Raw genomic sequence first — 17241 nt, forward strand, 5'->3', positions numbered from 1 at the left:
TGGCTTCCTGTGTGCTGAGGGTGTGGCTCCAAGGAAGCAGGATGGGCGGACAGGAACCCCAAAGTGTGCACATCTTGTGCTTGAGGGGATGCTAGTATTGAAAGTGGGAATTATTTCCCTGTCTCTAAACCAAGTAAGAGCCAGCCTGGTCCCCAGCTTCCTGGGGCTGTCTCCCAGGGACTGCTCAAGGCCGCCTTGATGGGAGGCAGTGTCCTCAGGGGGTGTGGTCCCATGCAACACGAAGCTCTGAAGCACAGCCCCAGGTGGCAGCACATGTGCCCGTGAGAACTTTATCCAGTGTGCCTGTGCCCACTGACCGAGGCAGGAGTCCCAGCCATGCTGGGAGCTGTCTCTCTGGGTCTTCTCTCTAGGGTCTGTCCAATAGAAATACAGCATCAGCTACATACATAATTTTAAATTTTCTAGTAACCACATATTTTTTTTCTTTTTTTGGCTGAGGAAGATTGGCCCTGAGCTAACATCTGTTGCCACTCTTCCTCTTTGTTTACTTGAGGAAGATTAGCCCTGAGCTAACATCTGTGCCAGTCCTCCTCTACGTTTTTGTATGTGGGACACTTCCACAGCGTGGCTGGTGAGTGGAGTAGGTCTGCACCTGGGATCCGAACCCACCAACCCTGGCCACCAAAGTGGAGCATGTGGAACTTTAACCCCTACACTACTGGACCGGGCCCTCTAGTAACCATATTTTTAAAAATAAGAAACAGATGAAATTAATTTAATAATATACTTTATTTAACCCCATATAGCCAACATATTATCATTTCAACACGTAATCGATATGAAAGCTTATTGAGATATTTTCCATGTTTTTACATTAAGTCTTTGAAGCCAGCATCCATTTTACACTGACAGCACATCTCAGCTCTGAGCAGCCACGTGTCCAGCCGTACGGGTTGCCAGTAATACAGACACGTCCCTGTCAGGGCCGGGAGCCTCCTGTCTCTTCTCTCTGCTGGGGTCCAGCTTGTGGGCTTGTTTGAGGTCCTTGTTGGAGGTGAAAAGCAGGCTAGATGGTGTGATGGATTGAATCATGTCCTCCCCAAATTCATAGGCGGGAGCCCGAGCCCCCGGTGTGCTGGTATTTGGAGATGGGGCCTTTGGGGGGTAATTAGGGTTAGATGAGGCCATGGGGGACCCTCACGATGGGATTAGTGCCCTTCTGAGAAGAGACGTCAGAGAGCTCGCTTGCTTGCTCTCTGCTGGGGGAGGACACAGCAAGAAGACGGCCGTCTGCCAGCCAAGAGCTCTCCTCAGAACCCAGCCATGCTGGCACGCTGATCTCGGACCCCAGCCTCCGGAACTGTGAGCAGTACATGTCCATGGTTTAAGCTGCCCAGTCTGGGGTACTTCGTTATGGCAGCCGAGCCAGCTGAGACGGGGGAATTGGGAGGGTTGAGGGCTTACTGCTGACCTCCCTGATCCCTGCTCTTTAACCCGATTTGGGGACAATGGCATTTTCTCCTCGCCTTGAGATGTCCAGTTGACCTGGTGTGTGGCTGAAGAGCTCCTCCCTGGATGACCCTGAACCTCCTCAGGGAGAGGGCTGCTTAGTGCACCCATTGAGAAGCAGGCTTGTCCTAGGCCCAGGCACAGGTGGGCCCTCGGAGGTTGGCCCGCTGCGTCTCCATCCCCTCCCCCCGACCTGCCTCGCTGGATGTGGCTAAGGGATAGCACCTGCCACACTGAGCAGTCTCACTGACATCATCACTCAGCACAAGGACCTGCAGTGCTGCTGGCAAGTGTCCTGCATCTTCCCAGCCCGCTTCCGCTCCCACTCACCTCCTCTCTCCTCACCTCCCAGCCTTTCTCCTCATCTTGTCTCCGGTGGTGACCTTGGTTCCTGTTTCAGTGAGAAAAGGGAAGTAACTGGGAGGGAACGTTCACTGCCTACATCTGTGCCTGTCTTTCCTCCTGTTGCTATGAACTGACCTGGCTCTGCGCTTATGCCAGCCCCCCACCGGGCAGTGCCTCTCCCACCTGAGGACCCTGCTGCAGTCCTCCCCTTCCGCTTCATCAGCGTTGTCCCCCATGTGCAGGCTTGGTTCCATCAGCACGCACGTGTGCCATAATTCTCCCATATTAAAAACAACAAAAATATCAACAAGGGTACCAGGACAATTCAGTGGGGAATAATTGTCTTTTTGACAAATGGTACCGGGACAATGGTAAAACCACATGCAAAAAAATGAAATTGGACGACCCCCTATCTTATACCACAGAAAAAAAATAACTCACAATGGATCACAGACCTAAATGTAGGAGCTAAAACTATAAAACTCTCAGATGAAAATATAGGAGTAACTCTTTATGATGTTGGATTAGGCAATGGTTTGTTAGTTATAGCACAAAAACATAAGTGATGAAAAAAATAGATGAGTGGGACTTCATCAAGATTAAACATTTCTGTGCTTTGAAGATACAATCAAGAAAGTGAAAAAAATTACAGAATGGGAGAAAATAATTGCACATCATGTATCTGATAAAGGACTAGTATCTAGAATATATAAAGAACTCTCACAAGTCAACAATAACAAGACAACCCAATTGAAAAATGGGCAAAGTATTCAAGTAGACATTTCTCCAAAGAAGATATTCAAGTGGCCAATAAGGACAGGAGAAGATGCTCGACATCATTAGTCATCAAAACCACAATGAGGTACCACTTCTTCCCTACTAAGATGGCTAAAATAAAAAAGACAATAACAAGTGTTGATGAGGTTGGGAAGAAATTGGAACCTTCATATGTTGCTGGTGGGAATGTAAAATGGTGCAGCCGCTTTGGAAAACAGTTTGGCAGTTCCTCAAAATAGTAGACATGGGGGCTGGCCCCGTGGCCATGTGGTTAAGTTCATGCGCTCTGCCTGGGCGGCCCGGAGTCTCACTGGTTTGGATCCTGGGCAGAGCACTGCTCATCAAGCCATGCTGAGGCAGCATCCCACACAGAAGAACTAGAAGAACCTACAGCTAGAATATACAACTATGTACTGGGGGGACTTTGGGGACAAGAAAAAAATAGTAAACATAGTTACCATATGACCTAGCAATTCCACTCCCGGGTATATAACCCAAGAGAATTGAAAACATGCCCACACAGAAACTTGTAGACAAATGTTCATTAGCAGCATTTTTCATAATAGCCCAAAACTGTTAACAACCCAAATGTTCACCACCAGCTGATGAATGGATAAATGAAATGTGGTGTATACATTGTATGTAACATACAAAGGAATATTATTCAGCAATAAAAAGGAATTATATACAGATACATGCTACAACATGCATGAACTTTGAAAATATGCTAAGTGAAAGGAGCCAGTCATAAAAGACCACATATTGTGCAAATCCATTTCTAGGAAATGTCCAGAATAGGCAAATTCGGAGACAGAAAGTAGGTCAGGGGTTGCCAGGGGCAGAGGGGAGCGGGGAATGGGGAGCAACTGGGGCGATGGAAATGTTTGGAAATTAGGTGTGGGGATGGTGGCATGATCTTATGAATATCCTGAAAACAACTAAATTGTGTACTTTCAAGGGCAGAGCTGGATTTCATGGGACGTGAATTGTATCTCGACAAAGCGGTTTAAAAAACAGCTCTGTTTGGCCCTGCTTCCCCCTCCAGCCGCTGCGCATTTCTCTTTTTCCCTTTCCAGTGGAGCTCCTCCAGTGAGTTTCCCACGCTCACTATTGCCAGTGTGTCTCTTCCACTTCTCTCGATCCTGTCCAGCAGGCATCTGCTCCAACTGCCCCGCGAGACCATCTCTTATCAAGAGGACCACTGACCTCTATGTTACTAACCTAGGGGTTACTCCTTGGCCCTCATCTTACGTGACCTGTGGGCGGCCTTTGGCACCGCCGATGGCTCCCTCTCCACCGGGCCTCCCCACCCCGCTCTTCTGGTCTCCCTCCTGCCTGGCTGGCTGCTCCTCCATCCCTGCTGCTGCTGCCTTCAGTCCTGACCTGCAGACTCTGGGCTCCGAGGCTCGTTTCCAGCCCCCTTCTCTTTCCTGTCCACGCCCACTCCCTTGGGGCTCTCACCCACGCACGGCTTGCCCACTCCCTGAGGAGTCCCAGGTGCTGTAGCTCAGACTTTCCTCCTGCACTCTTGTCCCTGTGTCCAACCGCCCACTCGGGCTCTCCAGCTTGGCATTCCCACACTGAGATCCTGACCCCTGTACTCCCCATGCCTCATCACCTCCACAGCTGTTTCTCCCTCCGCCTCCGCCACCTCAGAAACCAGGACCTTCCTGCTGTGACGGCATTCTTCTCTCACAGCCCATATTCAATACTGGAGCAGATTCTGCCGGTCCTACCTTGAAATACATCCATAATTTGACCTCTTCTCAGCCTGGACCCTGGTCCAAGACATTGCCACCTCCTGCCTCCTCAGTGGTTTCCCAGTTGCCCCCCTGCCACTTCAGTCAAGCTCATGGCAGTCAGTGATCCTACTAGAAGGGGAGTCGGATCCCGCCACTTCCCTGCTGAAAGCCTTCCCTGACCGCTTCTCTTGCTAAAGGCCTTACAGGCCTCCGGGGCCCTCCCGCGCCTCCCCTCCGGGCCCTCCCGCGCCTCCCCTCCGGGCCCTCCTGCACATCCCCTCCAGGGCCGCTGCATCTCCATCTCTTCATCTCTACTCTCTCCCCACTTGCTCATGCTGCTCCAGCCATGCTGGACCCCCTTGCTCCTCGACTGTGCCTGAGACATCCCCACCCCACTTCCCACAAGGAAGCACTTATTGCTTCCTTGGCCCTGAATATTCTCCTAATATCTGCCTCATTTCCTTCAGGACGTGTGTGCTGTGTCCACCACAGGACATCGTGGGCCTAGTCGTACAGCTTTAGCCATGATGACCCCAACCCGGGACAACCCCAAACCCATCAACAGTAGGATGGAGAAGCAGTTGTGGAGGGTTCACAAATTAGAAGACTACCACAGCGCAGACAACCGCCAGGGAGACCCACAGCGACGCGGAGGAATCTCACAATGTCGGCCAAAAAGGCCTGAACAAAAAGATGCCGACAGGGTGATTCTGTTTATGGGAAGTGTAAAAACAACAGAAAAACTCACGGTGACAGAGGTTAGAGCCCCGGTTACCGTTGGAGGTGGGCTCTGCTGGAGGGGCCCGGGCGCCTTCTGGCTGCCGCGGATGTTCCGCATCTTGATCTGGGTGGTGCTTATACGTGTGTGCGAGTGTGTAAAGTCTCACTGTGCACTTCAGTGGGTGTAGGTTAGACCTCAATAAAAAATGGAAAATGAGTCCCAGGGAGTACCCAGATGGCTGCCCGCCGCTTCTGAAGGTCACGTCCGACCTATGCCAATTTCCTCCTCCTAATGCTTTGGAGGCTTATTGATTTTCCTGACCGCTTACTCCTTGACCTTTGGAGAGGAGATCAATGTGCAGAAATACCTTGGGCCTAATCGTGGAGGACCGGGAGCTTCCACAAAGCACATCCTGGAAGCGCGCAGTCTCTGAATCATTTTTCTCCTAAAATGGGGCTTTGTTTCCCCAAATCAGGTTTGCAACTGAATTATGTTCGTCCTGGAGTTTGACTCGTGTGGTAATCAGCTTGTGAGATGTTGAGACTGCCTGAGTGACACGTTGCATTGTTTTGCCTTGAATAAAGGAAACAATCACTGTTGTCCATTATGCTTTTGAATGTTCTGTTTTCATATCTTGGAGCTGTTCATCGTTGGGTGGATTTCTCCCTCATTGAATTGAAATCTGCACGGTCTTAGCAACAGCCTTATTCTGGGGGTGAATCTGGGCCCCAAGACCCTCACCGGGTCGTTTTCCCAGGACTCTCCTGAGAGCTGTACCCCCTGTAGGTGACTCAGGACCACTTCTCCCTGTGCGCAGGTGGAAATGGCTGTCGACTCTCGCAGCCCTCAGCAGGTCCCTTTAGTCCTACTGGTTGTCCAGTCCTGTGTCCTGTGTCCATTTCCAGAGCCAGGATGTGGGTGGTTCAGCGGCACTGAAGCACGTGGCCGTAGGCAGGGGGAGGGCTTCCCCAGTGGCATGTGAAAACACTCCTGTGCACGCCTTGACCCTCACACCACTACCACACTCACAACACTTGATGCCAGATGTGGCGGGATTTTCCCCACACCAAGCAATTCTCTGTGACACCAGCTGGGTGTCCTACCATTCAATCCCATCCTGACGCTAACTGGAGTTAGCACAGACCCCACAGGTTAAGGGCTCAGTCCCATAGGACGGCCCCCACTTCAGATGCCAATTGCAAGTCCCAGGTTGTCACCTGTACTCACTATCTGAATGACCAGCTGTATGTTAGGGTTCCTGTGAATCCCTCCTTAGGCTCAGTAATTCAGGGAAATACTTACCTTTACTGATTTATTATAAACAATGTAGTAAAGGATATGGATGAACAGCCAGAGGAAGAGATGCGCAGGGCAAGGCGTGTGGGAAGGCGGACTACCCCCCTCCCCCGGCACCTGCCCGTGTTCACCCACCCGGAAGCTCTCTGAACTCCGTACTTGCGGGATTTTTATGGAGGCTTCCTCATCACTGATGATTAACTCGACCCCCAGTCCCTCTTCCCTTTCTGGAGGATGGGGGTGGGACCGAAAGTTCCAAGCTTCTAATCCTGGCTTGGTCTTTTTATTGCCCACTAAGCATCACTTCGTTGGAACAAGACACTCCTGCCGCTGCTAGGGGCAGTCCAGGGCTCCCTGAGCGCCCCGTGAGGAATGCCCCCGGGGATCTCATCACTTAGGAATCCCAAGAGTTTTAGGAGCTCTGTGCCAGGAACTGGGGGCAGAGACCAGGATCTACTTTTGGTATTATTCACGTCAGGGAATACCAGGGTGTGGCCACCTGAAGGAGAACTGTCACCCAGATGAGTCCCAGGCGCCCACTCCAGCGCTGGGGGCAGGAGTTGTGGGGAAGCCGGTGTCCGAAGGTGAGGGCACAGCATGAGTGCAGAGCAGAAGGAGCAGGGGAGCCAGGGGGATGACTTGCCCCGCTCCAGTCCAGGGCTGGGCCGCCTGGGCCACCCTGCCTCCACCGTGGCGCTGCGGGCCTGCCTCCCTCCCACGGAGGCCTCTGCTGCATCCTCTGTCGGATCAGCTGCAGCTCAGGCCTTGGGGAGAGAAAGTCTCAGCAGTTGGCTGGCTCTGCTTCCTGGGCGGGGGTCGGGGCCCCTGGGAGGCTTGGTTGGGATACAAAGGAAGGCATTTTGGCATTATAAGAATGTGGGTAATTTGCAAACTGCACAGTCTCTGTGCTTGAGTGTGTGCGCGTGAGCTACAGCGTCGAGCTCAGCACGGCTGCGCTGGGAAAAAATGGGCAGCACTGACGACTGCTTCTGGGCCAGGCTGGGAGCCGCGGTGGGCAGGGACCGCTCTCCAGAAAGCCTGTTCTTTGGGGTCAGAATGTCTGGCAGGACCCCTAAGCTGACACTCCAAGGATTGAAATTTCCCCTTGTTTTTGCCCAGAAATGTCTGGCTCCGTCTGCCCACCGCCCTGTTCTCTCCCTCCCTGCTGCCTGCCTGCCTGTTTTCGCCGTTGGAACATTCCAGCCAGGGCTGGGCTGTGTGGTGGTGAGGGGAGCCAGCAGGAGACAGGACTTCTGGAAGGGCCTCGGGACGGCCGGCCAGGCTTCCCTTCTGGCACTGACCTGACTCCCTGGGGCCTGGGGTCCCCGGCCCAACAGGGAAGGGAACGAGGGAGCCCAGAGCCACCCTTGGGTTCTCGCTCCCCTTTCCTGGGTGTGGCCTCCTGACCTCACTCTCCATTCCTCCCTTCTCGACTGATCCAAAACCCAGTCTGAGGCTTTGAGATGGGGAGGTCAGGAGGGAAAGTAGGAGGCACGCCGAGAGGGGCTGCAGGGCCGTGCGTGTGTGCACATGCGTGTGCACACAGGGTTCTCTCTCCATTGGGATAAGGGCTCCACCCGGCGGGGTCTGGCCCAGCCTGGCCCACGCTGCCTCCGTGCCTTGCTGGAACCACTTCCTCCGTGGCCCTAAGGAAGCTGCTGCGGCGCCTCTGTGCACCACAGAGCCGCTCCGTTTGGGCCTGGGTTGCCTGGAAGGGCATGGGAGGTTGGGGGACAGGCAAGGGAAGGGTCAGGAGCACTGCAGTGTCTGGCTTGAAGGCCTGGGGCAGGCGCCAATGGAAGCAGGACAAGCAGGTCAGGCGAAGCCGATGGGGTCAGTTTTGGACAGAGGGGCTTTGAGGTCCCCAAGACCCCAGCATCTTGTCTGCATCCCCCAGGAGCTGGGGGAAGTCACAAGGCCACCTTCGAACAGAAGCATCTGTGGAACTGTCAGTGGCGCAGGGACCTGGCTGGGAGCTGTGGGGGCCGCAGAGGAGCGAGGAATGTGCTGCCCCTGCCCGCGGCAGCTAGGACTTGAAGGCTGGCTTTGATGGGCACAGGCCGCTCAGGCACCTCATGGAAGACAGAGCTGGAGCTGGAGCAGGGGCTGCAGGTGTTCTGGGAGCACAGGGGGGACAGCCATGCCACTGGGGCAATCCAGGAAGGCTGCAGAGTGGAGGTGGCAACTGCACTGGGGTCGATAGGAAGGGCTGAAGTTCACAAGCAGGGGTGGAATGGTGGGCATGGAGTCAGTAAGTAACCCAGAGAAGCCCAGAGTCTGACTGTTTGCCTTAGCAGGGCAGACCCCTCCCCTCCAACCCCTGCTCCCACCCCACGTTCTGCCCGCTGGGCAGTCCTAGCGAGTCTGCTCAAGGCTGAGGCAGGGCACACCCCTTCCCAGATGGGGGCCTGGGAGCAGAGTGAGGCAGGGGGACAGCCCAGAGCCTGCTGGCGCCATGTGTGAAAAGCCCCAGACTCTGAGGGGCCTCTTCCCTGCCCACAGCCTCGGGAAACGGCTTCCTGCAGGCCCGGGTCACAGGCAGGCCAGTGGAAGCCGCGGCCTTGGTTTGTGAGTGTGGCCTGAGAGACCCGGATCCTGGCTGAGAACGGGGTCAGCCTTGCAGTCGGTCCCACCCTGCCCGGTGGCCCAGCCCAGCAGTGGCCCAGACGTCCCCTGCGGCCTCTGTCCCAGAGAACAGGCCGGGGCAGGGAGAGGCCAGGCTGCAGAAATCCTCTGATGCCAACCTGGACGACGTCCCCAAGGAGGCCCTCGGGCTCCTGTGAACAGGTCTGTCGTCTCTCCAGAGAGCTCTGCCTGGTGGAGGTGGTAGGTGTTTCCGGCCCCTGCCAGAGGGCAACAGTCAGAGCCTGGGGAGGGCTTGTCCCCCAACTCCAGGAGGGGGCCAGGGCCACTTGTTGGGTCTCATCCACACCTTGACCAGAAGCTCCCGGGTGAGCCTCAATTGCATTTCATTATCATTCCCTCTTCCCCAACAGCCCCAGCCCCATTTCTCACTTGACTCATTTATTCAGGCAACAAATGTTTACTGCCAGCAACAGGAGGGGACGGTTAACAAAAAAAGACCCAGAGTCCCAGTCCTCATGGAGACTACCATCCTCTCTGAGAAAGTCCTGTCCTCCTCTGAGGCTCAACCAAACACCGCCTCCTCCAGGAAGCCCCTGACGACACAGCCATTCGGAGAGCTCTGTCCTCTGGCTTTGTCTGTCCCTCTCTCAGGGCTCAGGCCACATCCCCTTCAGCCTTAGGATGGCTTTAAGTAAGTCGACTTGGCTCTGCCTCCTGGGGACCAGCGCACAGAAGGGTCTCGAAGCAGCAGCGACTGCCACCATCAGCACTAGCCACCAGCTAGAGCGGACAATTCTCCCCCGGGGACTGGAGCCCCGATGGGGGCGTTTCTGCACTGTGCCCTGTGGACTGGGGGAAGCTCTCCTGGCCCGAGTAAGCACTTCTATCGGACAGTGACCCCTCTCTCTGCCACAGGAGGCTCTGGCCAAGGCCAGCCAGGCAACAGAGAACAACTGTGCAGAAGAAAATGTAGGCGACGCCTGAGGGACCAGCAACTCTGCGGCAGGCGTGGGCCAGGCAGCAGGCTGGCATTGAAGCTCCAGCCCCGCCCCCACATGCTCTGAGCAAGGCCAGCTGCCGCACCCGGGCTGCCTCACTCACCAGCACCATCCCGGGGGACGGGCAGGGCAGGAGGCGCATGGGAGAGCCCTCAAGCCAGAAGGCCCAGGCAGGCCAGACAACGGCTCCTTGTTCCTCTAAGTCCACCCGCTTAGATAACTCACACCAAACGCACAGGCCTGCAGGCACCGGGCCACAGGGACAGCACCCGGATGGACAGGAACCAGCCTAGGTATGGTGTGCTTGTCTGACCGCACGGTGCTGCCCGTGTCCCCAGGAACGCCCAGTGTGGCGGACAGCTGTTGACACTTGCCACGCAGCAGGGCTTCGGCCCCTGGTTGCACTGGGTCTATGCAAGAACACTCCTGGACTTTTCAACCACACGAGTCAATAAACTTTCTTTTTATTGTTAAGTCAGTCTCAGTAGGGTTTCTGTCACTTGCAATTAAGAGTCCTAACAGAAACCACTGCTGTCCCCAGCCACAGGGAGCAATGAGTACAGGACCCAGAGAGGCCTCGGATGCCTGGACAGCTGGAGAGAGGCCAGATGGGGCCAGAGGCTATGGCAGGCCGCCCTACACCGGGCTGCAGCCCCTGGGCCTCTTGCCTGGCTCTGGAAGAGCCCATGTGCCTGGTCTGACAAGGCCCGGCCAGCCCAGCGGGGGGCGTCTGCAAGGTGGCTGGGCAGGCCTTGATTCCTGGAGGCCCCTCAGGACTGTCTTCCCGGGGGTGTGCTTGTGTGCAGGGCAGGGATGTGGTCCAAGGCCTCAGGGACGAGGGGACCTCATTCCAGTCCTAGCTCCCTCTGGTCCCTATTGGTGCCTGGGGTCATCTAATTCAAAGGGTCATCTGGAGCTAGAGCTCATAGGGCTGAGAAATGGCATTTGTTCCCTAAGGGTCTAAGTGTTTTGGGTCTGCTAAATGGAAAGATAATTACCTGAAGTGGAAAGAGAAGGATGTCAACATCCAGAAAAAAGGCACTGGGAGTCTAGAGAGAAAGAGCCACTCCTCCTGTGCCCACCACTGTGGGGTAGGGTCCTTGGGGGCGCTGGGCTGCTTCGGGGACTCTGCCCTCTCAGGGCCGTGGGCAGTGGAGTCTGCTTGGATGGGGAAGTGACCCGAGGCCCCTCCCTCACGTCTGCAGACCCGGCGTCAGCTGTGGAAGGACGACCAGGAGACGCCCGAGGTGTAGAACTCCACATGGCTGGGCCACTCGCCATCCCCATTGCCCTCCTTGTCCTCATCTGAGTCGTAGTCGTCTCCACTGGACGCTCCGCAGATGGCCCCGGCCAGGCAGGCCGGCTGCCCGGGGGCCCCGGTGCCCGGCTCCTGCTCCTCTTCCTCCTCCTCCTCTTCCTCCTTCCGCTTCTGGGCGGCCAGCTCGCGGTAGCAGAGGCTGCAGACGCGCAGGGGCTTGGGCGCGAGGCGAGGCAGGAGGAAGCGCTCGCGGGAGCACTCGGCACAGACCACAAAGCCACACTTGCGGCAGTGGTGGCGCCGCGTGAGTGCCGAGAAGCGCGTCTGCGTGCACCGCATGCAGATGTCCGTGGCCTTGTCCGGGATCCAGGGCGCCGCGTGCTCCGTGCTGGGCTGGCGGCCTGTGGCCAGCAGCTGCCGCCGCACACACTCCTCAATGTGGCTGATCCACTCCTGGCGCTCCGTGGTGGAGGCGGCCGACACCACAAAGGACTTCTTGGCCGTCTTGATCATCCAGCGGTTCTTGGCCTGCAGGGTCTCGGGCAGCGGCTCCAGCGTCACCTCCTCCAGGGGAATGACATGCTGGCTGCGGTACCTCCGCTTGTTGAGCACGATGCTGCCATAGACCAGGATGTCGTTGAAGAGGAAGAAGATGCGTGGCTTGGCCTTCTTGCGGCACTCCTTGGTCAGCACGCCCTCGCCCAGCAGCACCCGGCCTGGCAGGGCCAGCGGCTGCCCCGATGCCCCGAAGCAGCTCTCAACGGCAGCAATGCGCTGGCTGTTGATCTCCGTGTTTGCCAGGTAGTCCACCATGTTCTCCGGCAGCTGGGCTGTGGGCGGAGCAGCAGAGGAGGGGTCAGCTTCTCCTGGCACAGCCGGGAGTCCAGGACCACACTGCCCTCCCCCTAACCCACCGAGCCAGACAACCCACTTATCACCACTGTGACTCAGCTCACCCCGACGGCCACCCAACCAAAGAATCTCACTGCCCCAGGAGCCAACCCTCAGACGGGGGTTGCCGGGCAGTGACGGAGGTCCCTAGCCAGGGGCGTGTGGAGGCAGCAGGGAGGGGCAGGCAGCAGTGGAGATGTGGGACTAAGCAGGCTGCCCCTGCAGGCTGTGGGGCTCAACCCCTGGGGAGCTGTGGAAGCCAGGCTAGAACACGCCTGAGCTGTCCACCCAAGGGGGAAGGACACTGAGTCCCAACTCCCAGCAGGGCTCCCGGGAGCACGAACCACTGGCACTTTGGGCCTGCCCCAGATGGAAGGGCACAGGTGCATGTCCGGGAATAGTGAGTGCCGGGCAATGGGGTGTCTGCAACCCCAACCCATCACTGACTCCCCATCCACCGAGCCAAACCATCACAGACCCTGCAACCCTCTCACTCAGCGCCCCCGAGCCCAGCAGTCACCACACCAGCCCCACAGGTACCATGTGCTGAGTGCCTCTTCATGTTAAGTGTGATGGTCTCCTTTAGTCCCGACTCCGACCCTGGGAGGCAGAGCCCCCTTGACTGGAGGGTAAGGGAGGCTCTGCTAGGAAGTAGGGGGCCCAGAGCTTGCCGCTCGGAGACCATGCTGCCACAGTGCCTTTGCCCATGGAGCGAGGGGCCCACTCCGTCCTCCTCTGCAAGCACTAGATGTCGGTGGCCCCATAGCTCATCTGGGCTCCCTCTGCTCTGTCCACACGCACTCCTGTGACCCACCAGACCCATGGCTTTGAAGACCACCCAAACACTGCCGACTGCCCAGGTCAAGCCTGCAGTCCTAGCTTCTCCCTTGAGCTGTGGGTGTGGTCGTCCACCCGCCGTGACCTCCTGCCTGTCATCTAAGGTCTTCAAACTCAACATGCCCTACACAAACCCAGGTTTTCCCTCTAGCTCTTCTCCATAAATGGAACCACCATTCACCCAGTTGTTCAAGCCCCAAATCTACAGCTCATCCTTCAATTTCCTCTTTCCTATACCCCCAACATTCAACCCATGAGCAAGTTTCATCATTTTTATCTGGCACACCTCACCCAAGTCTGCCCGCTTCTCACCACCCAACTCCACCACTGAATCTGTCAATTCAAGCAAGGGGCCACCATCTCTTGCTTGAAGCAGACTGTCCCGTGTTGGCTCCTTCCTGCAACCTGGCTCTCAGTTCACACCTCCCTTTCAGAAAAGGTGTCTCTGGCGACCCCACCTCAGGCAGCTTCAGCAAGCTACGGTCTGAGGGCCGAATCTGGCCCACAGCCTGTTTTTGTAAATAAAGTTTTATTGGAATGCAGCCACGCTCATTCATTTACAATCGTCTGTGGCCGCTTTCATGCTGCAATGGCAGAGCTGGGTAGTGGTGACAGAGACCACACGGCCACAAAGCCTAAAATACTTACTCTATTCTCTGGCCCTTTACATGAACTTTGCTGGCCCCTTCTCTAGGATGTTACCCTATTTTGTTTTTTCTTCAAGGATTTATCAGGATCTGCTATTTTCTTGTTTACCCTTCATTTGCTTGTGGCTTTTCTACTCCCCTCTCTCAGCTCTAAGCTCCAGGAGAGCAGGAGCCTTTCTGGCTCAGCTGTGTCCCCAGCGCCGGCAGCAGTGCTGAGCACGCAGGCGGTTCTTCATAGGGGCAGGCACATGAGTGCACGGTTCCAAGCTCCCGAGGGCCTGCCCCGAATGACTCAGCTCTTACTCTGAAAAGGAAGCAGGTGACAGCCGACCCACCACCGCCACCACCGTGCGTGCACACATGTACAGGCACACACAGCAGGCTCCTGACCACGCTGATCACACCTGAGGCATTTTTAGGTCACCACACCGCAGTTCCGTAAGTCAGGCCACCTGTGGGGAGCTAGGGTGGGGCCCCACGGGGGCTGAATGCATTGCATAAGAGGGTGCTCGGGCCCCTGAGTCACAGACCACTGACCCCAGTCAGACCACAGGCGTCTTGCAAAGTGCTGCCCACACCGCCTTCTGTAAGAACCGCTGTTTTTAGGTTGCTGATCTTGGCTTCGTGTTGTAAACCTATCGGTGACAGCCCTAGGACGATCACTGGATCCCTGCTGTGGACAGTCTGGTGACACTCCAGAGGCCACCCTGAGGACCCCTGGTGCTCCCCCCACATCCGCCACCCTCCTCACCACCAGGACAGGGGAGGAGAGAGCTGGGCACGTCTCTGTCCCCAGTCCTCTTGGGGCCGGCCTGCCTCAGGACAGCCTCTGGCCCTGGGATAGTGCCTGTGCTGGCCTGGCCGTGGAACCCACGGCGCTGACGGAGGCGGACACTCTCGAAGGGCTGGCGTCTGGGAGCAGGGAGGTGGAAGACCTGCTGTGTCCTGGAGGGTCTGGAAGCGGGGCAGCCTCCTGGGCTGGCCCTCCTGAACACAAGGGACCCCAACCTGAACTGGGCTGAAGGTGAGCACCGGGACCCCAGGGAGCCACACCCTGAGTGTTGCTGGGGCCAGGGTTCTGTGCGTGACAGTCGGTGTCACGTGATCGACACCAGGTCTGACCCACTGCCGGCTTCTCTATACAAGTTACTGGAACACAGCCAAGAGTGAGAGACTGGCTTGCAAAGCCGAACACGTTTCTTATTTGGCCCTCTACAGAAGAGGTCTGCTGACTCCTGAGCTACCCCGCCACACGCTGTGTGATACGGCGCCCTCTCCAGGGACACCCCTGCCACAGGGCTGTGGCCCGAGGCATCTCAAGTTCTCCTCTCCTCCCCTCAGACACAGCCTTTAAGATTCGAGAGAGATGTCTGCTGCCCCAACCTGGGACCCTGGAAAGCAGGAGGCAGGAGGGTGGCCCAGGCCCACCCTTCCATCGCAGTTTCAGGTGGGGATACTGCTCATCAGAGGAGGAGGCACCGGGCCAAGGTCACAGAGGGAGGGAGTCAGGCTGCCAGCCCTCAGACCATCCCTTGGCTTCTCCCGATTATCATCTCCCCCCCACCCCCGGCCCCAGCTTCCAAATACTGACTGAAGTCCTGCCACGTGCCAGCACTGCCCTCCAGCTCTCAGCACTGGGCTACAGCAGGGAGCGAGCCACCAGGCCCCTCAGCGGCAGACTTCCTGGTGGGAGAGTCAGACTGGCGAGTAAGTCAACAAGGTAGTTTCTGACTGTGAGTGCTAAGTGCCATGAAGAAAGAGGCTGACGGCCAGCTGGGGTGAGGGTGGTGGTCAGGGAGGACCTGGGGAGGAAGCGACCTTGCGCCAACCTGAAGACCAGGAAGGAGCCAGCCATGCAAAGGCCTGAGGAAAGGATGGTCTGAGCAGAGGGGACAACTGCAGGACCCGACCCGTGGAGGCCACAGAGGAAGGAGTGAGGGGGAAGAGGTAAGGTCAAAGGGGCCGGCAGGGGCCAGTCTTGCAGGTCCCAAGGCCAAGATGAGGAACCGAGTTTCTCTCCAAGTGCACTGAGGGGAGTGCCACGACCCGTGTCCTCTCCTTCAGAGGAGCTGCCTCTCGCCTTGCCCAGCCCTGTGCTTCTTCCATGAAAAGAACAGTAATAAGGAAAATAAACCAGAAGCGCTATTAACTGAGAGCTTACACCTCACGAGGCACAGCCGGGAGTACAAGTTCTCTCATTCAAGCCACATACTTGCCCCACTGGGGAAGGTACCTTCCGCATCATCAAAGTCACTGCCCAAGGTCCCAGGTGAGCGGCCGGGAAGCCAGCTCCATATTTTGAGCTGCTGCTGGCTGATCTTAACCAAAGACAGAATCAGAAATCCTCCAGTCCAGAGGGTAGGGCCCCTCTCCAGATGCCTGATCTCTACCCCAACCCTCCTCAGGTCAGGGGGCACCTTGGGTGGCCCGGGCAGATCCACTAGCTTGGCTGGGCTGCCTAGCCCCCTTCTTTCCTTGGGGTAGGCTGGGGTGGGCAGGTCGCTTAGCTCTGCTTGCTGGCCTCACCTCCCGGTCTTGAGGGCTGATGTGTGCAGGGACACAGGTCGAAGTCAGAGTCATCTCTCAGCTTGCACAGACCCCAGAGGAAGTTATGTGCCAGGAACACCCCAGCACTAAGCGGAAATTGTGTGCCGAGAATGACCCCAGCAACGATCCCACCCCCCCACCCCCACCCCCGAGCCTGGCTCCTGACCCCCTCTGGTGGTGAGAGAACACCTTTGTTCAAATTCCAAACTTAGCATTTCCCTTGGGCTGTGGAGCTCAAGTTTCAGAGTGACTCAGAACCTCCATTTTCCCACCTGCAAAGGGGGCTGAGGACGCCTGGCCGGCACAGCTCTCTAGCTGTTCAGGGAGAGAGAGGCAGTGAGAGTTCAGGTGCTTCCAGGCTGGGAAGGAGCTGCGGTCTCTCCCTCTGCGCCTGCCTCGGTTACGGCCTCTGTGAAATGGGAGATTAGGCGGGGCCCTGCTTCCCTTAAGAATTCCCACCAAAAGTCACCGACTCAACGGCTTCAGAGGCCAGCCGGTTCCTAAACGAGAGAGGCCAGTGAGGACCGAGGACCGAGAAAGCGCAGTCGCCCCAGCCCACTTCTCCAGACCCCGCAGGCTGGGACAAAGGAGTGAGGCCCCGACGGCGGCGGGAGGCCAGGACGGCCCGAACCATCACCGGACAACGGGTGCGCTGAGACCCCGGCAGCCCCAGGGCGCAGCGCCCACGGGCGCCTCCAGACTCTCCTCCGCTCACACGTCGCGCATGCCCCGGCGCCGTGCCTCGACTCCGGAGCCCCTTACCTGTTCTCACCCGCTCTCCTGGAGCCCGTGCAGCCGCCACCCCGCCAGCCAGCAACAAGCGCCCTTCTCCGCGCCGCTGCTCGGGGCCAGAGTCTGAGACCGCCCTGGCTGCGCGCCCAACCCGCCCGAGCCCGGAGGCCACCTCGACGCGGCGGCCGGGGCAGCTCGGAGGTGGCGGGCAGGAAGCCTTCGGGCTCGCGCGCAGCAGCCCGGCCGGCGCTCCCCTGATCTGCTCGGCCCGCGCCCCGCGCCCCGCCGCCCGGCCCGGCGCCGCCCACTCCCCGCGGCCCACCCGCCCGGACGCGCCCCTCGGGCGGCTCCGCCAATCGGAGCCCCGGCGCGGGCGGGGCGGGGCGGGGCCTGG

At 57.6% G+C, this 17241-nt stretch overlaps 1 protein-coding gene across 1 annotated transcript; it reads right to left on the reverse strand.

Annotated features, from left to right (window-relative positions):
• Positions 1-4782: 4782 nt before the first annotated feature.
• Positions 4783-17010, reverse strand: PLEKHF1 (pleckstrin homology and FYVE domain containing 1). Its single transcript, XM_046683568.1, has 2 exons — positions 16878-17010; positions 4783-12023 (listed from the first exon to the last, which is right to left on the reverse strand). Exon 2 carries the CDS (start codon positions 12004-12006, stop codon positions 11149-11151), a length of 858 nt encoding a protein of 285 aa, XP_046539524.1. The 5' UTR covers positions 12007-12023; positions 16878-17010; the 3' UTR covers positions 4783-11148.
• Positions 17011-17241: the final 231 nt, after the last annotated feature.

The sequence above is a fragment of the Equus quagga genome, chromosome 13, assembly GCF_021613505.1.
Source record: "Equus quagga isolate Etosha38 chromosome 13, UCLA_HA_Equagga_1.0, whole genome shotgun sequence".
NCBI classification, from domain to species: domain Eukaryota; kingdom Metazoa; phylum Chordata; class Mammalia; order Perissodactyla; family Equidae; genus Equus; species Equus quagga.